Below are 18,051 nucleotides of genomic sequence, written 5' to 3'. Positions count from 1 at the left end.
ATTTGGTCACACCCTACAGGGCATGTACAAAACCAAGAGATGTATATCTAGTAGAAGCTTCCAGCCAGGCCTAAGTTTCCTTGCCCACCCTCTATCCAGAAAAAATGCTGTGAACTGCACAGGATCAGAGGACTTCAGAGGATTTAGATTTTTCATCAATGCCCTAAAAAGCATCCCAAATAGCTGTGGCTGGCTGCAGTATCTGAATTGAGAGACAAGGACAGATTGAACACAATGAGGAAAGGCACATTCAAGACTCTACAGGAAGGAAGTCCAGAAGAAAAGCTATACTGTAACTAAGTGGAACATCTTGAGGATAAACCAGGAAAAGGTCTTCCATGGGCTGTGCCACTAAGCTCATTTTCCCCTGGACTCTGTATGTAGTGGTGGGAGAGTGGGATTTTGGAAATATATTAAATACCAAATATACCACTATAGTAATTACTTGTAGTTAATTGGAGATTTGGGGTGGGGGAAGAGGTAGAGCATATCAGAAAGACTCATGAGCATCAGAAAGACTTCTCTCAACCTCTTAGGGTTATCCCTAGAATCCTGGGGTTAAGAAGAAGCAGCTGAACTCTGGGGTCGCAGTTTTTTAATGCAAGTGAGGGTTGGGAGAGTAGCTCCAGAGTCTGTGTTATATTCACGCCCCCACCTCCTTCCCAAAACTTTTCACTGATTTCTCAACTGATCCTTGTATGGTAGGTTTTGATTTTCTCCCCATCCTGGTCACTCTCCTTGGATTATCAATGTCTTTGCTAAAACCTGATGTGGAGATATTTTGAAATACCCTCAGTGGATCCGTGAGCTCACCATTGGGAGTACTCCCTATAGAAGTGCAAACTGCAACACATTCATGATTTCTCATCCCATCCAAATTCTGTCCAAGTCCTTCTATATCTATATATCAACCACAAAGGGTGCACTAAATATACTGAAGGTTTTCTTTTATATCTTTAAGATTACCAGTGCAGCCTGAGATGTCATCTATTATTCACTGTGCTTACTACTTGACTAACCTACTTTTTCAGTCAAATAACTTGGGCAAGAACCATCAGTAATATGTTAAACCTTATTCACATTCACCCTTTGTCCCTTCATTGCCATTTGGGTAGTTCATAATTTGGTTTCTTTGGTGATTGTGGTATTAAATGGTTCACAGTCACTATAGCATCACCAGCAGAATATGACTATTAAAAAGATGGGTTGTTTTAGGGAGAAGTTTGGGATCACTGAAAATGAAGCACAATTTTCTAAATGTAATTCCTCCCTCCACTCTCTTTTTTCCTTCCTCTAGGCCCAGTTCACTGCTCATCTGCAAAGCCTGACCAAAATTTATATGTCTTGAATGATTTGCTCTTTGAGCTGTAAATCCATATCATGATCTGTACAATAAGCATTCTCCATTCACTTTTTTAGTGGTTTATTTGTCCAAACTCTCTTCAATAAATATAGATCTCTTTTAGAATATCTTATAGCATTCTAGGGCTTGAATGTAATCAACACAATGTCAACTGAAATGACTTTGTTCAATGATCATCTGATGAATATCAGAAAAGATATAGAACAGGGAGATATATGCTTGTGAAAGGGGTTTATGTCATGGATGCTGTCATGTAGGCTGTCTGGTATAGGGGTCAGAAGAAAGAGAGATTTCCTATATACCATGTGATATCCTGACATCCTCCTACTTATGATGACAAAGAGAACTGAACATAATTAAAATAACCTCCATATCATTTCTCAGGGAATTTATAATCCAGTAGAGAAATAAGATAAATATAGATAATTGTCACATACATTAGAATATGATAAGCTAGATCACTCTGGAAATGTCAATTCTAGTAGGTTGACGAGAAGAGATTTCCTGGAAATGGTGGTATACTCTGAGTCTTGAAAAATGAGTAAGAAGTCAAGATATGGAGATGATGTTTGGAGTTAGCAAACTAGGTATAGGGAAAAGAGTAAACAAGAATGTAGGGTCAGGAAAACATGAAACGTATTTGATGGACAGAAAGTAGCACATTCCAGTTCAGCACCTGTAGCCATCACCAATGATGAGGAAAATCATTCCTCATCACCATCAGCAACTGTTGATCAATCACCACAAATAGGCAGATGAGCAGAAGGACATTAGAAGTAGCCTCACCCCCTAGAACAACAGTTCTGCTTCTAGCCAAGCCCTTGCAGTCATCATCCAGGGAGACAGCACCTGTAGAGAAGGGACCAGCCATTCCCACCAACTGCCAGCCAATGGCCAGTTGTAGGGAAGGGAAGGCAGCTTGCCTGAGGGCAAGACAAGAGACAGCATGTGGACAGGCAAGCACCACCTTAATCACCATATCCCCTCAGATTCCGGTTGGAGACAGAGCAGCACCCTGAGCCCAGGAGCCTTGGGAACAGCAATGCTGCCAACACAGTGTCCTCAGCCATTATCCCAGGAAGTAACTCCTGTGGGGATGCACCCTGCCAACTTCTCCTACAGTCATGTTTACTGAAAACCCAGGAAAAAAAAAAGTTCTTGTCATCAAGTCCTTGGCCCTGTTCAGTGGTTCAACATTAGAAAATGATACGATTTTATCCGTGGAAATGACACTAAAGAGGAGCCAATTACTATCTCCTTTGTTGCTACACCTTAAGATCTCAGACTTTTCAATCTGATTTGTAACTGCAGTCTTCTATGTGTGTCTTTCCTACCAGAATGTGAGCTCCTTGAGGGCAGGAGCTTGTTTTAGTTTTCTGTTTGCAACCTCAGTACCTAGCATAGTGCTTCATACACAGTAAGTGCTCAATAAATGCTTTGGTCATTCATTCATTTTGACTGGAATATGGAACAAGTGAACAGGGGGTTATGTGAATCACATCTGAAAAGAGCTAGATTTTACACTATCTTTAATAATATCACACTGTAGAATCTGGTCTTTATTTGAGCATGGAAGTGATACATTAACACAGTACATTAGGGAAATCAATTTAGTAGCAAGTGTGTTGGGGAGACAGGTTAAGAAGCTAATAGCAGCAGAAAGAGCCTGAACTTGGATATTAACAGTAGGAATTGTGAGGGAATGGTTGAGAAATATATTATTTCAGAGACTATATCGCAAGATAAAGAAATGTCTCACAATCTTCCCAAAAGAGTACTAACAGTAGTTCAACGTGAGACCAAAATTGCCTGGGAATTAAGATAGATTGTGGCCTCATCCACAGAGGTGCCCAAGACAAAGCTGCTCTTCACAGAGAATGTGACCAAGTGGGTAGAGCTGGCCCTGGCATCAAGAAAAGGTAAACTCAAGTTCCACTTCTAGATTAAGACCACAACACTGGCACATCTATTACCACCAGACAAGTTACCCTGCCTCTCATTAGCCCTTGGCAACACTTTAAGGTGGTTAGTTACTGAGATCGTAGGTTTGGCAAAGATATAAAAGATGGCCTGCAGAGGACAGGATCTGAAGGTGTGATGACTTTTTAGGAGGCTGAGATGGTGCTGTCATGGAAGACCTTCTTTGGTTTTGGGCCTCAGAAGTCTAAGAGGAGTCAGAGATGGAGGGTGTGTATACCAGGCAGCAGCACTTACTTCTACAGATAGGCAGTGAGTTGCTCCATTGACCGCTGGCCAGGCACTGGGCTCCTGAAGGCCCCTCTGCTACATAACCCTCATTGCAGACAAACTTCACCATGTCATTGAGATTAAACTGACTACCCTGGGTGATGCCATTGGCTGGATTGCCTGGGTGTCCACAGGTGATGGCTGAAACCAAAACAGAAGAAGAGTGATCATGGAAGCCCATTCTAACGCTGAAATTCTGATTTGGGCAGCTTGAGTCCTGGCATCCCATCTTTTTTGTCAGAGCCCTCTTTCCTCCCTACCCAAGGTGTGTCCCATCCTGGTTGACATATACTATTGTAGTATTCAGGACATAACCATCTACATAGATTTGCACTTTGAAAGAGGATTCTTGGATACTGTAAAGCCTTCAAAAACTACAAGAATGAAGTTATAATGGTGGAATAACAGCTAACGAAAAGAAAGGTATAAAATGTCTTTAATGCTAGTCTCATCCTCTTACATCTCATTAAAAAGCAAACTGGTTCCAATCTCTACTTTAAAGTTCCTTAATCTTTTTCTATTCTAAACCAAAGGACTGAATCTAATGAATTGGATTGGATTTGAACTAGAGACTCTTTTCTTTAATGTTCCCAAGAGAAAGACATGTGAGATATACTCCAAATCACTTTCAAACTCATTGTCTTTGAATGCAAACACTGTCTGTCCTTATCTTTCATCACTGTTAGGGAGAGCTATTATCATACTTACGCACACAGAAAGGGGTCTTCCCTGACCAGCGATGGTCCTGCTGGCAGATGCGCACTGACATCCCAATTAGGCGAAAACCAGGATTGCATTGGTATACCACACTGCCTCGATAACTGTAGTTCTCACCATTGATTTGTCCATTAACAATTAGCTCAGGGGTCCCACAGTGTCCAGCTTTGGTGGCCCCAGAGGGAAGGAAGTAACAAAGAATAATTAATCCATATGGGATGAGAATGCCTAGCATGCCTAGCAATCTTAGGGAAAATAATGCTCTCCTCCTTTCTATGTTGGGAGCAGGAAGGGAGGGAGGATAGAACAGCAAGGAGAGATTCCAATAAACAACAGCCATGTGGTTACTACTAACACTGAGAGATGAGCCAGGTAAATGTGACCCCATGCTATCCAATCAATTCTAGTCCACAGTGACCTTAGGAGAGATCCTGAGATTCCAAGAAATAGGGAATTCCAAGGTATTACTCCAATGTGCTGGGTGACCCTGAACAAATAACTTGCCCTCTCTTGGCACAAGGGGAAAATCATCTCTGTTCCCTCCCTGTCTCACCACATCCATTGAACTCTGCTATATGCAGTGCCCCATATCAGGAGCTGAGTCTTGTGAGAAAAGGTTGTATTTGAACTTAAGCAAATATTAAATTCAGACAAGCACTTATGTTGAAAATAATTGCTTTATAACAAGTGATTAGATTGAATTCAATCCCAAACCAGTTATGTGCATTTCAACATGGCCTAAAGGTATGTATTATAGTGCCTCAAGCTCTTGAAGAGACACAGTTCTCTTAGGACAGGGTTACTGGTACTCTTTGGATTAAATAGGACTAATCTGAAGTGAGATCTCCTGTCTATCAAAGCAGAGTAACCATGTCATGCACACCATGCTCCCTTCGATACCACTTGGCTCATGTCATTATATTCATGTTCATTAGCGACTCCTTTTCTCTCAGTCTGTAGCTGTGTCTCACTTATTTCCAAACATTACCTTATCGAGGTAACCTTACCCTATGATGATCGGCCCTTCACTAGGATGTATACATTTGGCTTTGAATTTTTCAAGGCTCTTTAATTTCCTTGGTGTGAGTATTCACTAGGCCAACACAGATTACATCGCTTTTATACTTTAGTAGATGGTCTTCAAGAATTATGGCCAAAATATTCCTCACCCTGTAGCCACCCTGGTGATGAACTTCCCTGTTTCTCTGTAGCTGTCTAGATAGCTAGGAGCTGCAATGGAAAAAGTGCTGGTCCTGGACTCAGGAAGACCTGAGTTCAAATTTAGCCTTAGACATTTGCTAGGTATGTAAGCTTGGGTAAGTCATTTAACCTCCGTTTGCCTCAGTTTCCTCATTTGTGAAACAAGGATAATAATAGCACCTACCTCCCAAGGTTGTTGTGAGGATCAAATGAAATAATACTTACAAAGCACTTAGCATAGTGCCTGGCACACAGTATGCACTATATATAAATGCCAGCTGTTGCTATTATTAAAATTAGTCCCTACCTGTCCAGAGGGAGCTTATTCCCCTGAGACTCTTCTAATCTCACCAATCTAGACACTCCCTTTCTTTCCCTTAGACATCCAAAGTAGAATTTGGGATTTTCAGAACTATATTACCCATGACAATGACACAGAAGTAGAAGTACAATAATGAGGAGTACGATAATCTACATTCAAAATAGCCTTAATTTCACAGCAGAGATGCGTTTCCAACTACCTCCCATCTAGGTCTGTCCTATCAAAGGGCTGGCACCATTATAGCTAATAAGACGATCCCATATGTATTATTCTTGATTGTGCATCTATTGTATTCCTGATTCCATTTAAATTCATTTTTGATGGTTCTTCTGTCCTTCCCACACCTTTCTGGAGTCTAGGCTTCTATTGTTTTTAGTAAACACTAGCAAAAATGGGGAAGGCTAACATCAGCCAAATCCCCTTAATAGCATCATACGTGTTTTTGCCCTGCTGCTGCTGAGTATCTCCTAACCATCCCTTTCTTGCTATCCCTCCCAAGTCCAGGGAAATGTTCACACAAAGCTCTTCAAAAGAATATTCAAAAGAACTCCTCCAAAAGGACATATAAAAAGGATATAACAGACATGGACAATTCCCATCAATAATAAAAAGAATCATTTCACTGTGGAATCAGTGTATATTAAGAGTTGTTCTAGCCTGGAGCACAAATTATTTGGCAAAGAGCTCCTTTACACTGGTAGTGTTAAGCTCAAATAGAAAGTGATCTCTGAAGGGTTAGAAAACCCATTAACATTATCAAAGTTGTATTTTATTTTATTTTTATTTATTTATTTATTTTGTTAAATATTTCCCAATTGCATTTTAATCTAGTTCGTGTAGCACCAAGTAGTTTTACAGGCTGCTTAGGGACTGCTGGACACTAGTGTGACACCCCTGCTCTATACCCTTGACATTTATATAACATTTGGAGATTTGCAGAGCATTTAAAATACATTATTTCATTTGACTTTTATAATAATCACTTGAGATGTGGACTATAAGTCTTATTATCTCTACTCCATGAATGAGATTGAAACTCAAAGAGTTAAGTGTCTTGTCCTTAGTTACACACAGACCTGCAGGAAAAATGGAATCTGGACCCAGGTCTTCCTGAACTAAACTACAGCACTCAATCAACTCTGCTTTGCTGCCCTCAGAAAGTAAAGAGGAAGACTGGGGAGATTACTCACCCAGACAACGGACTTCTGAACTACTCCAGAGGCCATTGGCCATACACTCTCTCACCCTTGAGCCCACCAGCGTGTAGCCTGAATTGCAGGAGAAAATGGCTGTTGCACCATAGACAGAGAGTGTCCCAATCCGATGTCCATTTGGGGGTGTTGGGAGGTCTCCACAGGAGATGACTGAAAAAAAATGCCAAAAGAGCTTTAAAAAATGGAATTGTGGAGATGGGGCATAGAAAACTTTCAAGTTGTCAGTGGTCTTGAAAGTCATGACCACTGTGGGAAAACCAAAATAAAATAAAACAAACAAAAACCCAAACTTCTATTGTTTTACATCCATAAAGACTAGATTCGTTTGCCCTATAGCAATTAGGAAGACCTCATATCATCTTCTCTCACACAGTCCAAATCATTCAATTTTCTACTAAACAAATTACTGCCCCCTTCTCAACTCATGTCCTTCAAATGAAAAAGAGACAGGGAGATTAGTGAGGAAAAAACTCTGTTGGTCTTTGCAGTGCCACTGTTTTCTTAGAATGTGGACTGGGAGATCAGGGTGGGGTCCTTATGCTTGGGGAATCTATCTTTTATCTTGTCATCTCTCACAATACCTTTAGAGACCTCTATGCATTCTCTCATGGTTCTCTTGGCCACTGAATTGGCTGTTAAAATTTCTCCAACTCCTTCTTTGTCTTCACTTTCATACTTGTATTAATAACTCCTTAACTGTCTACTTTAACTTTTTCTTCTCCATTTTGAGACTAAAGGCTCCAGATATTCTGTCAGTTCTATGGCTGGTAAATTATAATCATCCTTATTTTTTCTACTATGTAACAGAAATGCTGGTTTTATTTCTTAGGTTCAAAATAAAATAAATAAATTTTTTAAGAGGTGGGAAACCATCCCATTATTGTGGGGTCATATACTCTACATATTAAGTTATGCCTCATGCTTCTCTGTCTACCACAAAACAACTGAGGCAGCTGTGTACTCACCCATTACTCTCCTCAAGGAGTTATATTACTTCCTCTCCTTATCCTAATGCTGTATGAAATGGATGAGGAAATATACTAAAAAACAGCATTAACGAAAACCAGGAGAGATATTATTCAATAAATAACAGATTTCATTTGGAGTCAATAGTCTCTTTCCTAATCCTGAGGCCAGGAATCATAGCATCCATAGTCAGTAATGACCTCCCTGATCTCTGCCAAGGCAGATTCTTAGTTGCCAGTGGGAGTACGATGATGTTTTTCCTATTTATCCAACTTGTCTGTACATATATGTTTGCTTGTTGTCTCCACAATTAGATTTTGAGCTACTTAAGAGTAGAGACTGTCTTTTGTCTCTTTTTGTATCCCCAGTGCTTAGCACAATACTTGGTACATACTAGATACTTAATAAATGTTTATTGATTAACAGCTCTTCCCCTTACATCCCCCTCAACCCCAACTTCAAGCTTACTCTGACATGTGGGCATCGAATCACCAAGGCTCCACTTGCCATCAGCCTGACAGCGGATGACCCTCTGGCCAGTGTAGTAGTAACCAGGGTCACAGATCAACATCAGCTCTGCATTGAACTGGTACTGGGTCTCATAGGTCAGTCTCCACCGTCCGTGTTCCACACTGATGCTGCTAACATCTGGGCAGTTCACAGCTGTGTAGCCCCAAATAAAAGAGAAAACACAGGGCATTTGTGCAGTGAAAGATCCTGACTGGGAACTGGGAGGCTAGGTTCCCTTCCCCCTTTTGTCAGGAACTCACTTTGCAAATTTGGAGAAGTGACTTCTCTTCATAGGCAGCTTGGAGATCAATCCAGATAATCACTCCCTTCTAGCTCCCATATCTTTTTATTAGGAACTCCAAGGTGATAACCTTCCCATAGATGTATCCATCTCCAGACCTTTGCTTGGCTGTCATTTCATCTGGAAAGTTCATTTTCCTTCTCCCTACCTCCCTATCTATGTTACTTCCATCATTAACAATGTAGGGTAAAACTCACTGATTCCAAGGAGACCTTTCCATATTATCTCCATGTGCCTCCCCACCCCAACCCATCACTTTCTTACTGTACATCTCCCCTGAGTTCTTAGACACTTACGAGACTTACTCACTCACCCACACACTGCGGGGGGATGTTATCGTTGCTCCACACTCCCGTCTCTAGGCACTCAGCAGTTGCATCTGTCTTAGGTGGCAGGTGCAAGCGGAAACCTTCATTGCAGGTGTACACAGCCTTGGTCCCTACTGTATATTCTTTGCCAAACACAATTCCATTCTTGGGGGACTTGGGAATTCCACAGGAGAGGGCTAGCCAAGAGAGGAAAAGAGAAGCTGCTGTGTTGCTGCCAGATTTAGTTCTTGAGAATGTCCCTGCTTTCCTTTCCCAGATCATACTGGTAAGTCCGATATGTATCCTCTAGAGACCAGAGGTGTCAAACATGCAGCCCACAGGCCACCTGAAGCCCAGAACACTCTTCATTGTGACCTGATCCATACTAAGATGTAATTGAGAAATATTAACAAAAGAAAGAAAAATACAACAGTTCACAGATAATGTTAATATGTGGTTTTCTAAGTCAATACATTGACAGAAAGAATCCTTATCTACCATTGAGTGGCCCCCATTTCTCTTTGAATTTGGCACCACTGCACTAGATTGATGGAGAGACAGGTTTGTCCTGCTGCCTTTGAGTGAAAAGATAGGTAGCAAGTGTTACTCTAAGGCTCTACTGGAATTTAGGGGTAATGTAGCCTTTGGAGTTCAAAAATATTAGGACAAATAAAAATCCATTCATTTACTTGAGCACTCAACAAACATTAAGTGCTTACATTAGGCAGGAAGAGCACTGTACTAGGTATTGGGGAAGACATAAAAGTTAAATATTACACAATTCTTATCTTTAAACAACTAGTATGGGAAAAACATACACACACACATACAAAACAGGATATTATAAGTATATAAAAATAGCACAAAGTATTATGCCATCTCTGAGAAAGAAAAGATTATGTCTAACTAAAGTAGAGGAGATTAGGCTGCATGGAAAGAAGAGATATTAAATCTGATCTTGATATACAGGCAAAATTTCAAAAGAACGTGATGAAGGATACCGTCTAGACATAAAGAATAAAATGAGCAAAATATGGAGGAGGGAAAGCTAAAGCACCACCTTCTCCCTTGGTCCTTCCTAATAACCTCAATCTCTCCCTTTTCTGAAACTATGCATTTCTGTATCCAAAACGTGACACACCTAACAACCTTGTTGTTCAGAAAATCACCATTTATTGTTGCTCTGCGTTTCCTGCTCTGCTCATCTCATCATGTGCTACATAATTAAGGACCACTTCCAAGTTCCACTTTATGAGATGGTTTCAGAATAAAGTCAGTTCTCTAGTCAGCAGTTCTTAAACTGTGGGTCACAACCCCATATGGGGGGTCATGAAAAATTTGGCAACAGTAAAAGGTTTCAGACTGCACAAACTACCCAAAATTAACTAAAAATCAAATGCATAATGAATCTGTTTTATCATGTACCTTCACTGCAGCCTTCACAAAGTAGTACATTTTGCGTTGTGCATGCCCTCAGGCCACACAACGCCAACCCACAAGGAAATGTGGAGAAGGGGTTGCAAGTGGAAAAAGTTTAAGGTACCCTGCTCTAGACAAAGTCATTTGGAAGATCCATTTTATGGTCCCTACTAAAGGTATGGTCACTTTTTAAAAAGTGATTCTCCTCCCCCCAACCCCCATTGTATTTTAAATGCTCTAAAAGCAGGTCAACAAAATGTCAATTACTAGAATAGTCATTATGAGAGTTATGTCTCTTTCAGACCCTACCTTCATTTCTAGATATAGTCTCATGAAATATAGTCACTGTAAACTATATGTTTCTGGTGTGCTAAACTCTGGCCTGCTTATTTGTGCAGGAAAGGAAACAAAGCAAGTGAGGGGAAAGTAGCGGATGAGGTTCTTAGTTTAGGGTTTTGGAAGTGTTGTGGACCATTTGCCTCTTTTGTAAAGAATGCAAGGTCTTCCCAGACTTTCTTCACCACAGCAACCAAGGTAAGACAACTAGATAAAAATAGGCAAGGCCACTGAAAATTGTGAAAAGAAGTGATTTAACAATGATCATCTGTTGTTTGTATTCCTTAAGTCTGACAATGGGCAATTGTACTTTCATCTCTGAATAAGGTAAGGTAAAAGAAAAATGAAGGGATCCCTCTGGTCTACTTTCCCATTTGATGATACCTTATTTGTGTTTCATGTTCTTCATCCATTAGTTCCTTAAAGGCTTCTCTTTGATGTCTACAAATATGCCCAGATCACCCCTATCTTAAACACACACACACACACACACACACACACACACACACTTTCTCAATTCTATCATCCTCTAGAGCTATCATTCCATCTCTGCTCCCTTTCAAAGCCACTCTCAGAAAAAAGTTTTTTATACTTGTTGCACCGTTTTTCATTTTCTACTCTTCTATTCTTGCTAATATGCCTTTTAACCTAATTGCTCAATTAAAACTGCACTGTCCAAGGTTACCAAAGATCTTTCTCTTTTTAAAAAATCTGAACTTAATACACCCTCCAAAGAGTTATTTTCCTCATAACAAAGCAATTCATACTATTTACTTAAACATACAAACAATAAATTCTACTTGGTACTTTCAAAACTGTCCTACTGTCCTGCTTGTCTGTGATTCCTTCATTCTCTTCTGTGCATTAAAAAAAGTTACAATGGTCCTGTTTATTGGGGGTAATCACTATTGCTATTCTCCCTTACTCCCTTGGGTTAACCCCAGTTAACCCAGAGAAAGGAAAGAAAAAAAAAACCCCTCGTAACAAACAGTCAAGCAAAACAAATCCAAACAGTGACCATGTCCTAAAAGTACTTTCCTGTACCTTGTTTCTATCACGTCTTTATTAAAAGGTAAATAAAATGCTTCATCCTAAGTATGGCTAGCTACTGCCTTGATCAGAGTTCTTACATTTTTCAGATTTTTTTTTATAATGTTCTTTTCCTTGTATGAGCTATCCTGGTTCTGCTTCCTTCACTTTGTGTTGATTCCAACTACCCATTATCTTTTGAGTCATTTCTTACAGCCAACACAATAATATTGCATTACATTTTATATTCATATACAGCAGTTTATTCAGCCAATTTTTTAGTTGTCTAAGAGATAATTTAAAGCACCCCTTAGATTCTAATTAGTTTCTTTTAACACTCCTTTCAGGGTCAGAAAGCTTGTTTTGCTTGTGACTATTTCTTCTTCAGAATTATACTTCCTCCTGACCGCTATTCCCTTGTTAAACTTTTCCCTGTTGAATCTGATGCATTTATATACCAACTGGTTTTGCACACGTGTATGTGTGTATGTGTGTGTATTTAAATGTTCTTTGAGACAAAAGTTAATTTCCTCTAATACTCATTCTCCCCACCCCTTCCTCCATGCCAATTTAATCTTCACATGTTCCCAATTGCCATAGACAGCATGTTCCACATCCTTCTTCCTCTTTTCCTCACTAGGATATTTCTCTTAAAACTCTGTTTTTTTTCTCCTTGTCAGATGCTAATAAACAGAACCATTACACCTCCAGAACCTGTGTTTTTTACTTAACTCTCTTAATAACCTTTGAAGACATTAAGATTCTGAAAGAATACTCTTTTCTTCTCCTCATTAGAATGTCAGCATTATTTCATTAATACAGTTCCTTTCACTTGTACAAAGCAGTTTAACTTTCTAGATTTCTCTGGACTCTTGTGTTTCTATTTCAAAATTCCTGTATTTAATTCTGGTCTTTTCAACAGAAATGCTTGCAAGTCCTTTATTCCACTAAAGATCCCCTTTTCCCCCTATAAGATTATACTTGGCTCTGTGAGGAAAGGTATTCTTGTTCATAATCCTATAGTTTTTGCCTTTCAGAATATTGTATTCCAATATCTTTTCCCATTTTTAGTAGATGTTAGCATAGCTGATGTGTGGTCCTCATTGCAGCCCCATGGCACTTGAACTGATTCTTTATGGATGCCTGCAGTAATTTTTCTTTGATGTGCTAGCTCTCAAGGTTGGCTATACATTCCTGGGGCTTTCCCCTTGTTTTTAGTATAAGCTGCAAGTTTTGTGTGATCCTGACTATAGTTCTTTGTTAATATAACTGCTTGGCAATGACAGTCCTAGGTCTTTTACCTTTGGGATTACTTTCAGGCAATGATTTGAGGACTCTATCTTTACTTTGCTCTCTGGTTCTAACAATTTTCAATTCTGATTAGTTTAATTAGATTCATTTCTGACAGGGTCCAGGTCTTTTTTTTTTTTTTTTTTAACTCATGATTTTCAGGGAGTCCCTTGACTCTTAAATCATCTCTCTTTGACCTGTTTACAAGGTCAGTTGTTTTCAACATCCAATAATTTAAATTTTCTCTATTTTTTCAATCTTTTGATTTTGTTCTAATATTTTTTGCTGTCTCATGAAGTCATTGACTTCTGTTTGGTCTATTCTAATTTTTATGGATTCCATTTCTTGGTTAAGATTTACCACTTTTTCTTCTAAGCTACTGATTATTCTCTTTTAATTTTTTTCCTCTTGAGCTTTTAGTTGATATCTTCTCTCTTGATTTGTTTTGTCTAAGTATTCACGTAGTCCTTGTGAAAAACTGATTTTGAATTTCTGCTTATAGTTAGAGTAATTTTTGATACCAGATGGTGCTGGGGAATTTTTTCTTTAAATTCCCTCAGCTTCACAGTGTTCGTTTTTGAACTGGGACTGTGTCAGAGCCAGATTCCACCCCTATGACACTTTTGGATGGTTTTGTACTTTCTCTTTGCCTCCTGAGTTCTTCTGTTGACCTTCTCTTCTTCCTGTTTGGTTCTGTTGGATCTTTGGGGTTCAGAGCCTGAATCTTCAAGAAATCTCAAGACAGAGTTTTAGGGACCTCCTCATCTTGAGTTATCTTGGTTCAAGTATAAGGACTTCATAATGCAGAATTTTGCAGGAAATGTGTCTTTTTTCTGGTTCCACTCACAGTGTAGGGGGTGGAAGATGCAGAGGGCAACCTTTACTACTGCCTATGGGTTTCTGGCTTTTTTTTCAGTTCTAGGGCAGAAGTCACTATAACTTCTTAATACATTTTTAAAAAGCTTATTTGGTTTGGTGTGAAGCTCAGGGTTTTGCTGGAGTAGACATGGGGGAGTTTTGTGGTCTGCTTTTGGTTGAGACAGAATCTCATTTTCTAAATCTAATGGCTTTTTTTAATTCTTCATCCTTCTTTCCTTTTCTGTAACAAACACAATTGACTGTCCACTTTTTCTAGATATTCTTTCCTCCCTGATTCCTAACACAAAGTTCTCTCCTTGTCTACCTTCTACATGTGACTTCTCTGACTCAGGCTTCCCCTTCTGGAGCATGATTTATATCCCTTACCCTATATATGGTATTTAAAGCCCTGCACAATCTAGATCCAATTTATCTTTCTGCCCTGACTTTACCTTATTTCCCTGCATTCACTTAATGTTCCAGACAAATTGGTCTACTCACTGTTCCTTGTTTATGACATTGTATCTCCCACCTCCATACCTTCACAGACTCTTCCCCATGTGTGGAGTGCTTTCCCTCCTTACATCCACATCATCCAGGAATCCCTCTATCTCCTTTCAAGGTCAAGTTTAACTAAAAGCTCCTCCTCCTACTGTTTTAGTCAGTATTTTTTCGTAACACCACCATGAAATTAGTTTACATTTCCCTTTTATATATTTTATATCTATTTATCTGTGTCCTATTTTTTCCTCCAATAAAAGAGAAGGTCCTTGAAGGTGGGTAAGACATTACTTTTGTCTGAATCCCAAGTGACCATTATAGTGTTGGTACATAGGAAGTGCTTAATGTGAAATGGAACTAAGTGTGCATTTGAAGGATGAAGAGCCACAAGGAATCTGCAACTGTGGTATACAGCAAAGCTAAATAGCTCATAAAAAGATTTAACTCATTACTCTGGCTTAATTGGCAATATGCTTTAATCACGTATTTAGTAAATATCTAATAAGTGCCTACAAGTGCAAAACACATTAGTAGGCATTGTTAATAAAAAGACAAAAAGTGAAATCATTTTGACCCTGGAGAAACTTACATTCTACTGAGACAAACAATATGTACAGGCAAGTAAAGACCAAGTCATTCCTGTGAGAAGGGGTATTAGCAACTGGGGGAGAATAGGAAAGGCTTTCCATAGGAGGTAATATTTGGGTTGTGCCAGGAAAAAGAAAGCTATTATAGATGTGGGAGACCTATGTAGAGTGGTCCTTTTGAAGGATAACTGCTGTGACTTGAAGTCCACTGAACTTAGGGTTCTTGAGTCTTTGCCCATGACCTTGCTCCCTGGTGTTACATTTTAGGTCTCCAGGTTTCCTTGTGATTATTAAAATGCACTGTAATAAATACATATTGCTTTATATAATTCTGGTCTAAGAGTCTTTTTCTAAATTAAAATCCATACCTACTGTAAAGGACTGGTACTGCTCCAAAATTGATTTTTCTATTTCTAATTTCTTCTGCAAAATGAAGTCCTACATCAATTGCTTCCTAGCAGACATCATCCAAATGAGCTATCAGCATTTCCTGTATGATCCATCAACACCTCAGACTTAATATATACAAAGCAGAACTCATTTCCTCCCCAATATCAACCTAGTCTTCTTCCGAATTTTCCTATTTCTGTTGGTGGAAAATTCCAGTAACTCTTATTCATAACTTCAGACCTCACTGACTCCTTTTTCTCTCATTCCCCAAAACAAATCAGATACCAAGTCCTACCTATTCTGCCACTCTAGTATCTCTTATATCCATCCCCTTTCCTATACTTGTACTATCATTATCCTAGAGTTCAGGTCATCCTGACCTTATCTGGACTATTATACATGCCTTCTATTTTTTCTTCCTATTTCCAGTGCCTCCCTTCTCCAATCCACCCTACAAATAGCTTCCATAAAATCTTCATAAGGCATAGGTCTTACCATAATATTCCTCTATTCAAGAATATTCAGTGCCTCCCCAGTTGTTGCCTTTAGGATAATATGCGAAACTCCTCTATCTAGTATAGAAAGTTCCTCACAATCTGGTTCCAATCAGATTTCTATAGGTATTTTCTATCCTTTATCTTCTTTTTAAAAGAAGTTGTTATTGATATTTTCTGTTTCTCACATCATCATACTATCCCCTGTATCCCTCTCCCCCACACTGTCTCCCAGTCCTATATGACAAATAGTAATTTTTGGAGAAGAAAAAAAAAACGGCACAACTGATAGATATGTTGAAAAAGTCTTAAAATATTGGCTATATGTACCAGCTAGAGACCTCCTATTTTATGAAAGGGTAGGTTAAAAATAATTATAGGAGTAATTGATTATCTCCTTGATTTTTATAATTTTGTTACGTTTCTTTTGTTACATTTTTGTTGTGTTGTTCTTCTTTCCATTTCCTTTCTGTAATCTCTTTGTATCCTGTTTTTCTGCCTCTGCTTAGTTCATTTTGCAGCAATGCACACAAATTTTTCTGTGCTTCTCTGTATTCATCACATATAGTTTCTTCGATTCCATTCATATACCACAATTTGTTTAATCATTCCCCAATTAATGAACATCTTCTTTGTTTCTAATTCTTAGTTATCACAAAACGCTGCTATAAATATTTTTTAATATATATAGCAACTTTTTTCTTATTAATGGCTTTGTTGTGGGTATAAGATCAATAATGAAATCTCTGATTCAAAGGATATTAACATCTCACTTTATTTGCATAATTCTCAATTACTTTCCAAAATGATTATATTATTTCACAGTTCCACCAACAATATATTAGTGTATCTATCATTCCAAAACCTCTCCAACATTGGCCACTGTTATCTTCCCCAATTATCAGGATGTGAAGTGAAACCATAGGGTTATTTTTATTTGCATTTATTATTATTAGTGATTTTGATCATTTTTTCATGAGGTTGTGAATATTTTGCAGTTCTTTTGAGAACTATTTATTCATATTTTTCAATCATTTATCTGCTACAGAATGGCTATTAGTCTTATATATTAATTGTTTATATGTCTAGGTTACCAAACCCTTTTATCATAGAAATATGATACAAAGATGTTTTTCCCATTTGACCCCTTCCCTTCTTATCATAGATGCATTAATATTCTCTGTGCTGAAGTTTTCAGTTTCAAGTTCACTCTTCTGCTGTAAATATAGCACTATGTTTTCTTCAGTTACTTTATTTTAATCTATTTTTTTAAGTGGCCCTCTTCCCACTGGCTCTCTCCCCCTCTCTACTGATCCCTTCTTCTCATTTGATACCTCTTTAGTTTTTTTAATTAGTTCCTTTTTCTCTCCTGTTTTTATCTACTAACATATTTCTTCCTCCTTATTTTGCTTTAGTCAAATAGAGTCCCCTTTTCTTTCTTCCACTTCAGCTAAACTTGTTCCTTAGTTTTTTTACACACTTTCCAAATAGGATTTCTCTCATCGTTATGTCTTTCTGTTTACCCTGCACCCTCATTTCCTAATTCATGACTCCTATAATTACTTGGTTTCTTTTTCTTCTGTATTCTTTATATAATGAAAACTTCCAAGGTATCCATTCTAACTTCCTATTCTTGGTGCTTTCTGCCACTGCCTTGGAGGGCCTGCCCCATATAATTCCCTTTTACATTTTGCCTCACTTTCAAAACAATGGTAATTATTTCAGGTATCAGAAAGATTACTGCCACATAATAGGATTGTTCTCCTACTACATCCCTGACTATGCAGCCCTCTGCTACACCCTCTCTTGTTGACCTTTTATTCTACATGAGCCTGGAAATCTCCCCATATCTAGGATCTCCTAATTCTTTCCAATGTTACAGCTGTCCTCCAGAGGCCCAAAGAACCAAGACAAGTAGATTTTTCAAGAAGCAAATCACCCAGATATCATCCAATGAAAAGTCTTATCTCCCTTCACCAATCATTTCTCTTCACTTTTA

The 18,051-nt window shown here is 38.6% G+C and overlaps 1 protein-coding gene across 2 annotated transcripts in view; it reads right to left on the bottom strand.

Moving 5' to 3' along the window:
* The window catches only part of CSMD2 (CUB and Sushi multiple domains 2), a 1,007,626-nt gene that overhangs the window by 50,957 nt on the left and 938,618 nt on the right, over positions 1-18,051 (bottom strand). For both annotated transcript variants that reach the window (XM_072610105.1, XM_072610106.1), the window contains 5 exons: positions 9,154-9,345; positions 8,498-8,692; positions 7,040-7,213; positions 4,319-4,492; positions 3,578-3,751 (listed from right to left, as the gene is read on the bottom strand). In XM_072610105.1, coding sequence (XP_072466206.1) covers positions 3,578-3,751; positions 4,319-4,492; positions 7,040-7,213; positions 8,498-8,692; positions 9,154-9,345 — 909 coding nt within the window. The remainder of the gene's footprint in view (positions 1-3,577; positions 3,752-4,318; positions 4,493-7,039; positions 7,214-8,497; positions 8,693-9,153; positions 9,346-18,051) is intronic.

This window comes from Notamacropus eugenii, chromosome 5 (assembly GCF_028372415.1).
Source record: "Notamacropus eugenii isolate mMacEug1 chromosome 5, mMacEug1.pri_v2, whole genome shotgun sequence".
NCBI lineage: Eukaryota > Metazoa > Chordata > Mammalia > Diprotodontia > Macropodidae > Notamacropus > Notamacropus eugenii.
The sequence above is the reverse complement of the archived record's forward strand: the minus strand, read 5'-3'. Positions and strand labels throughout refer to the sequence as shown.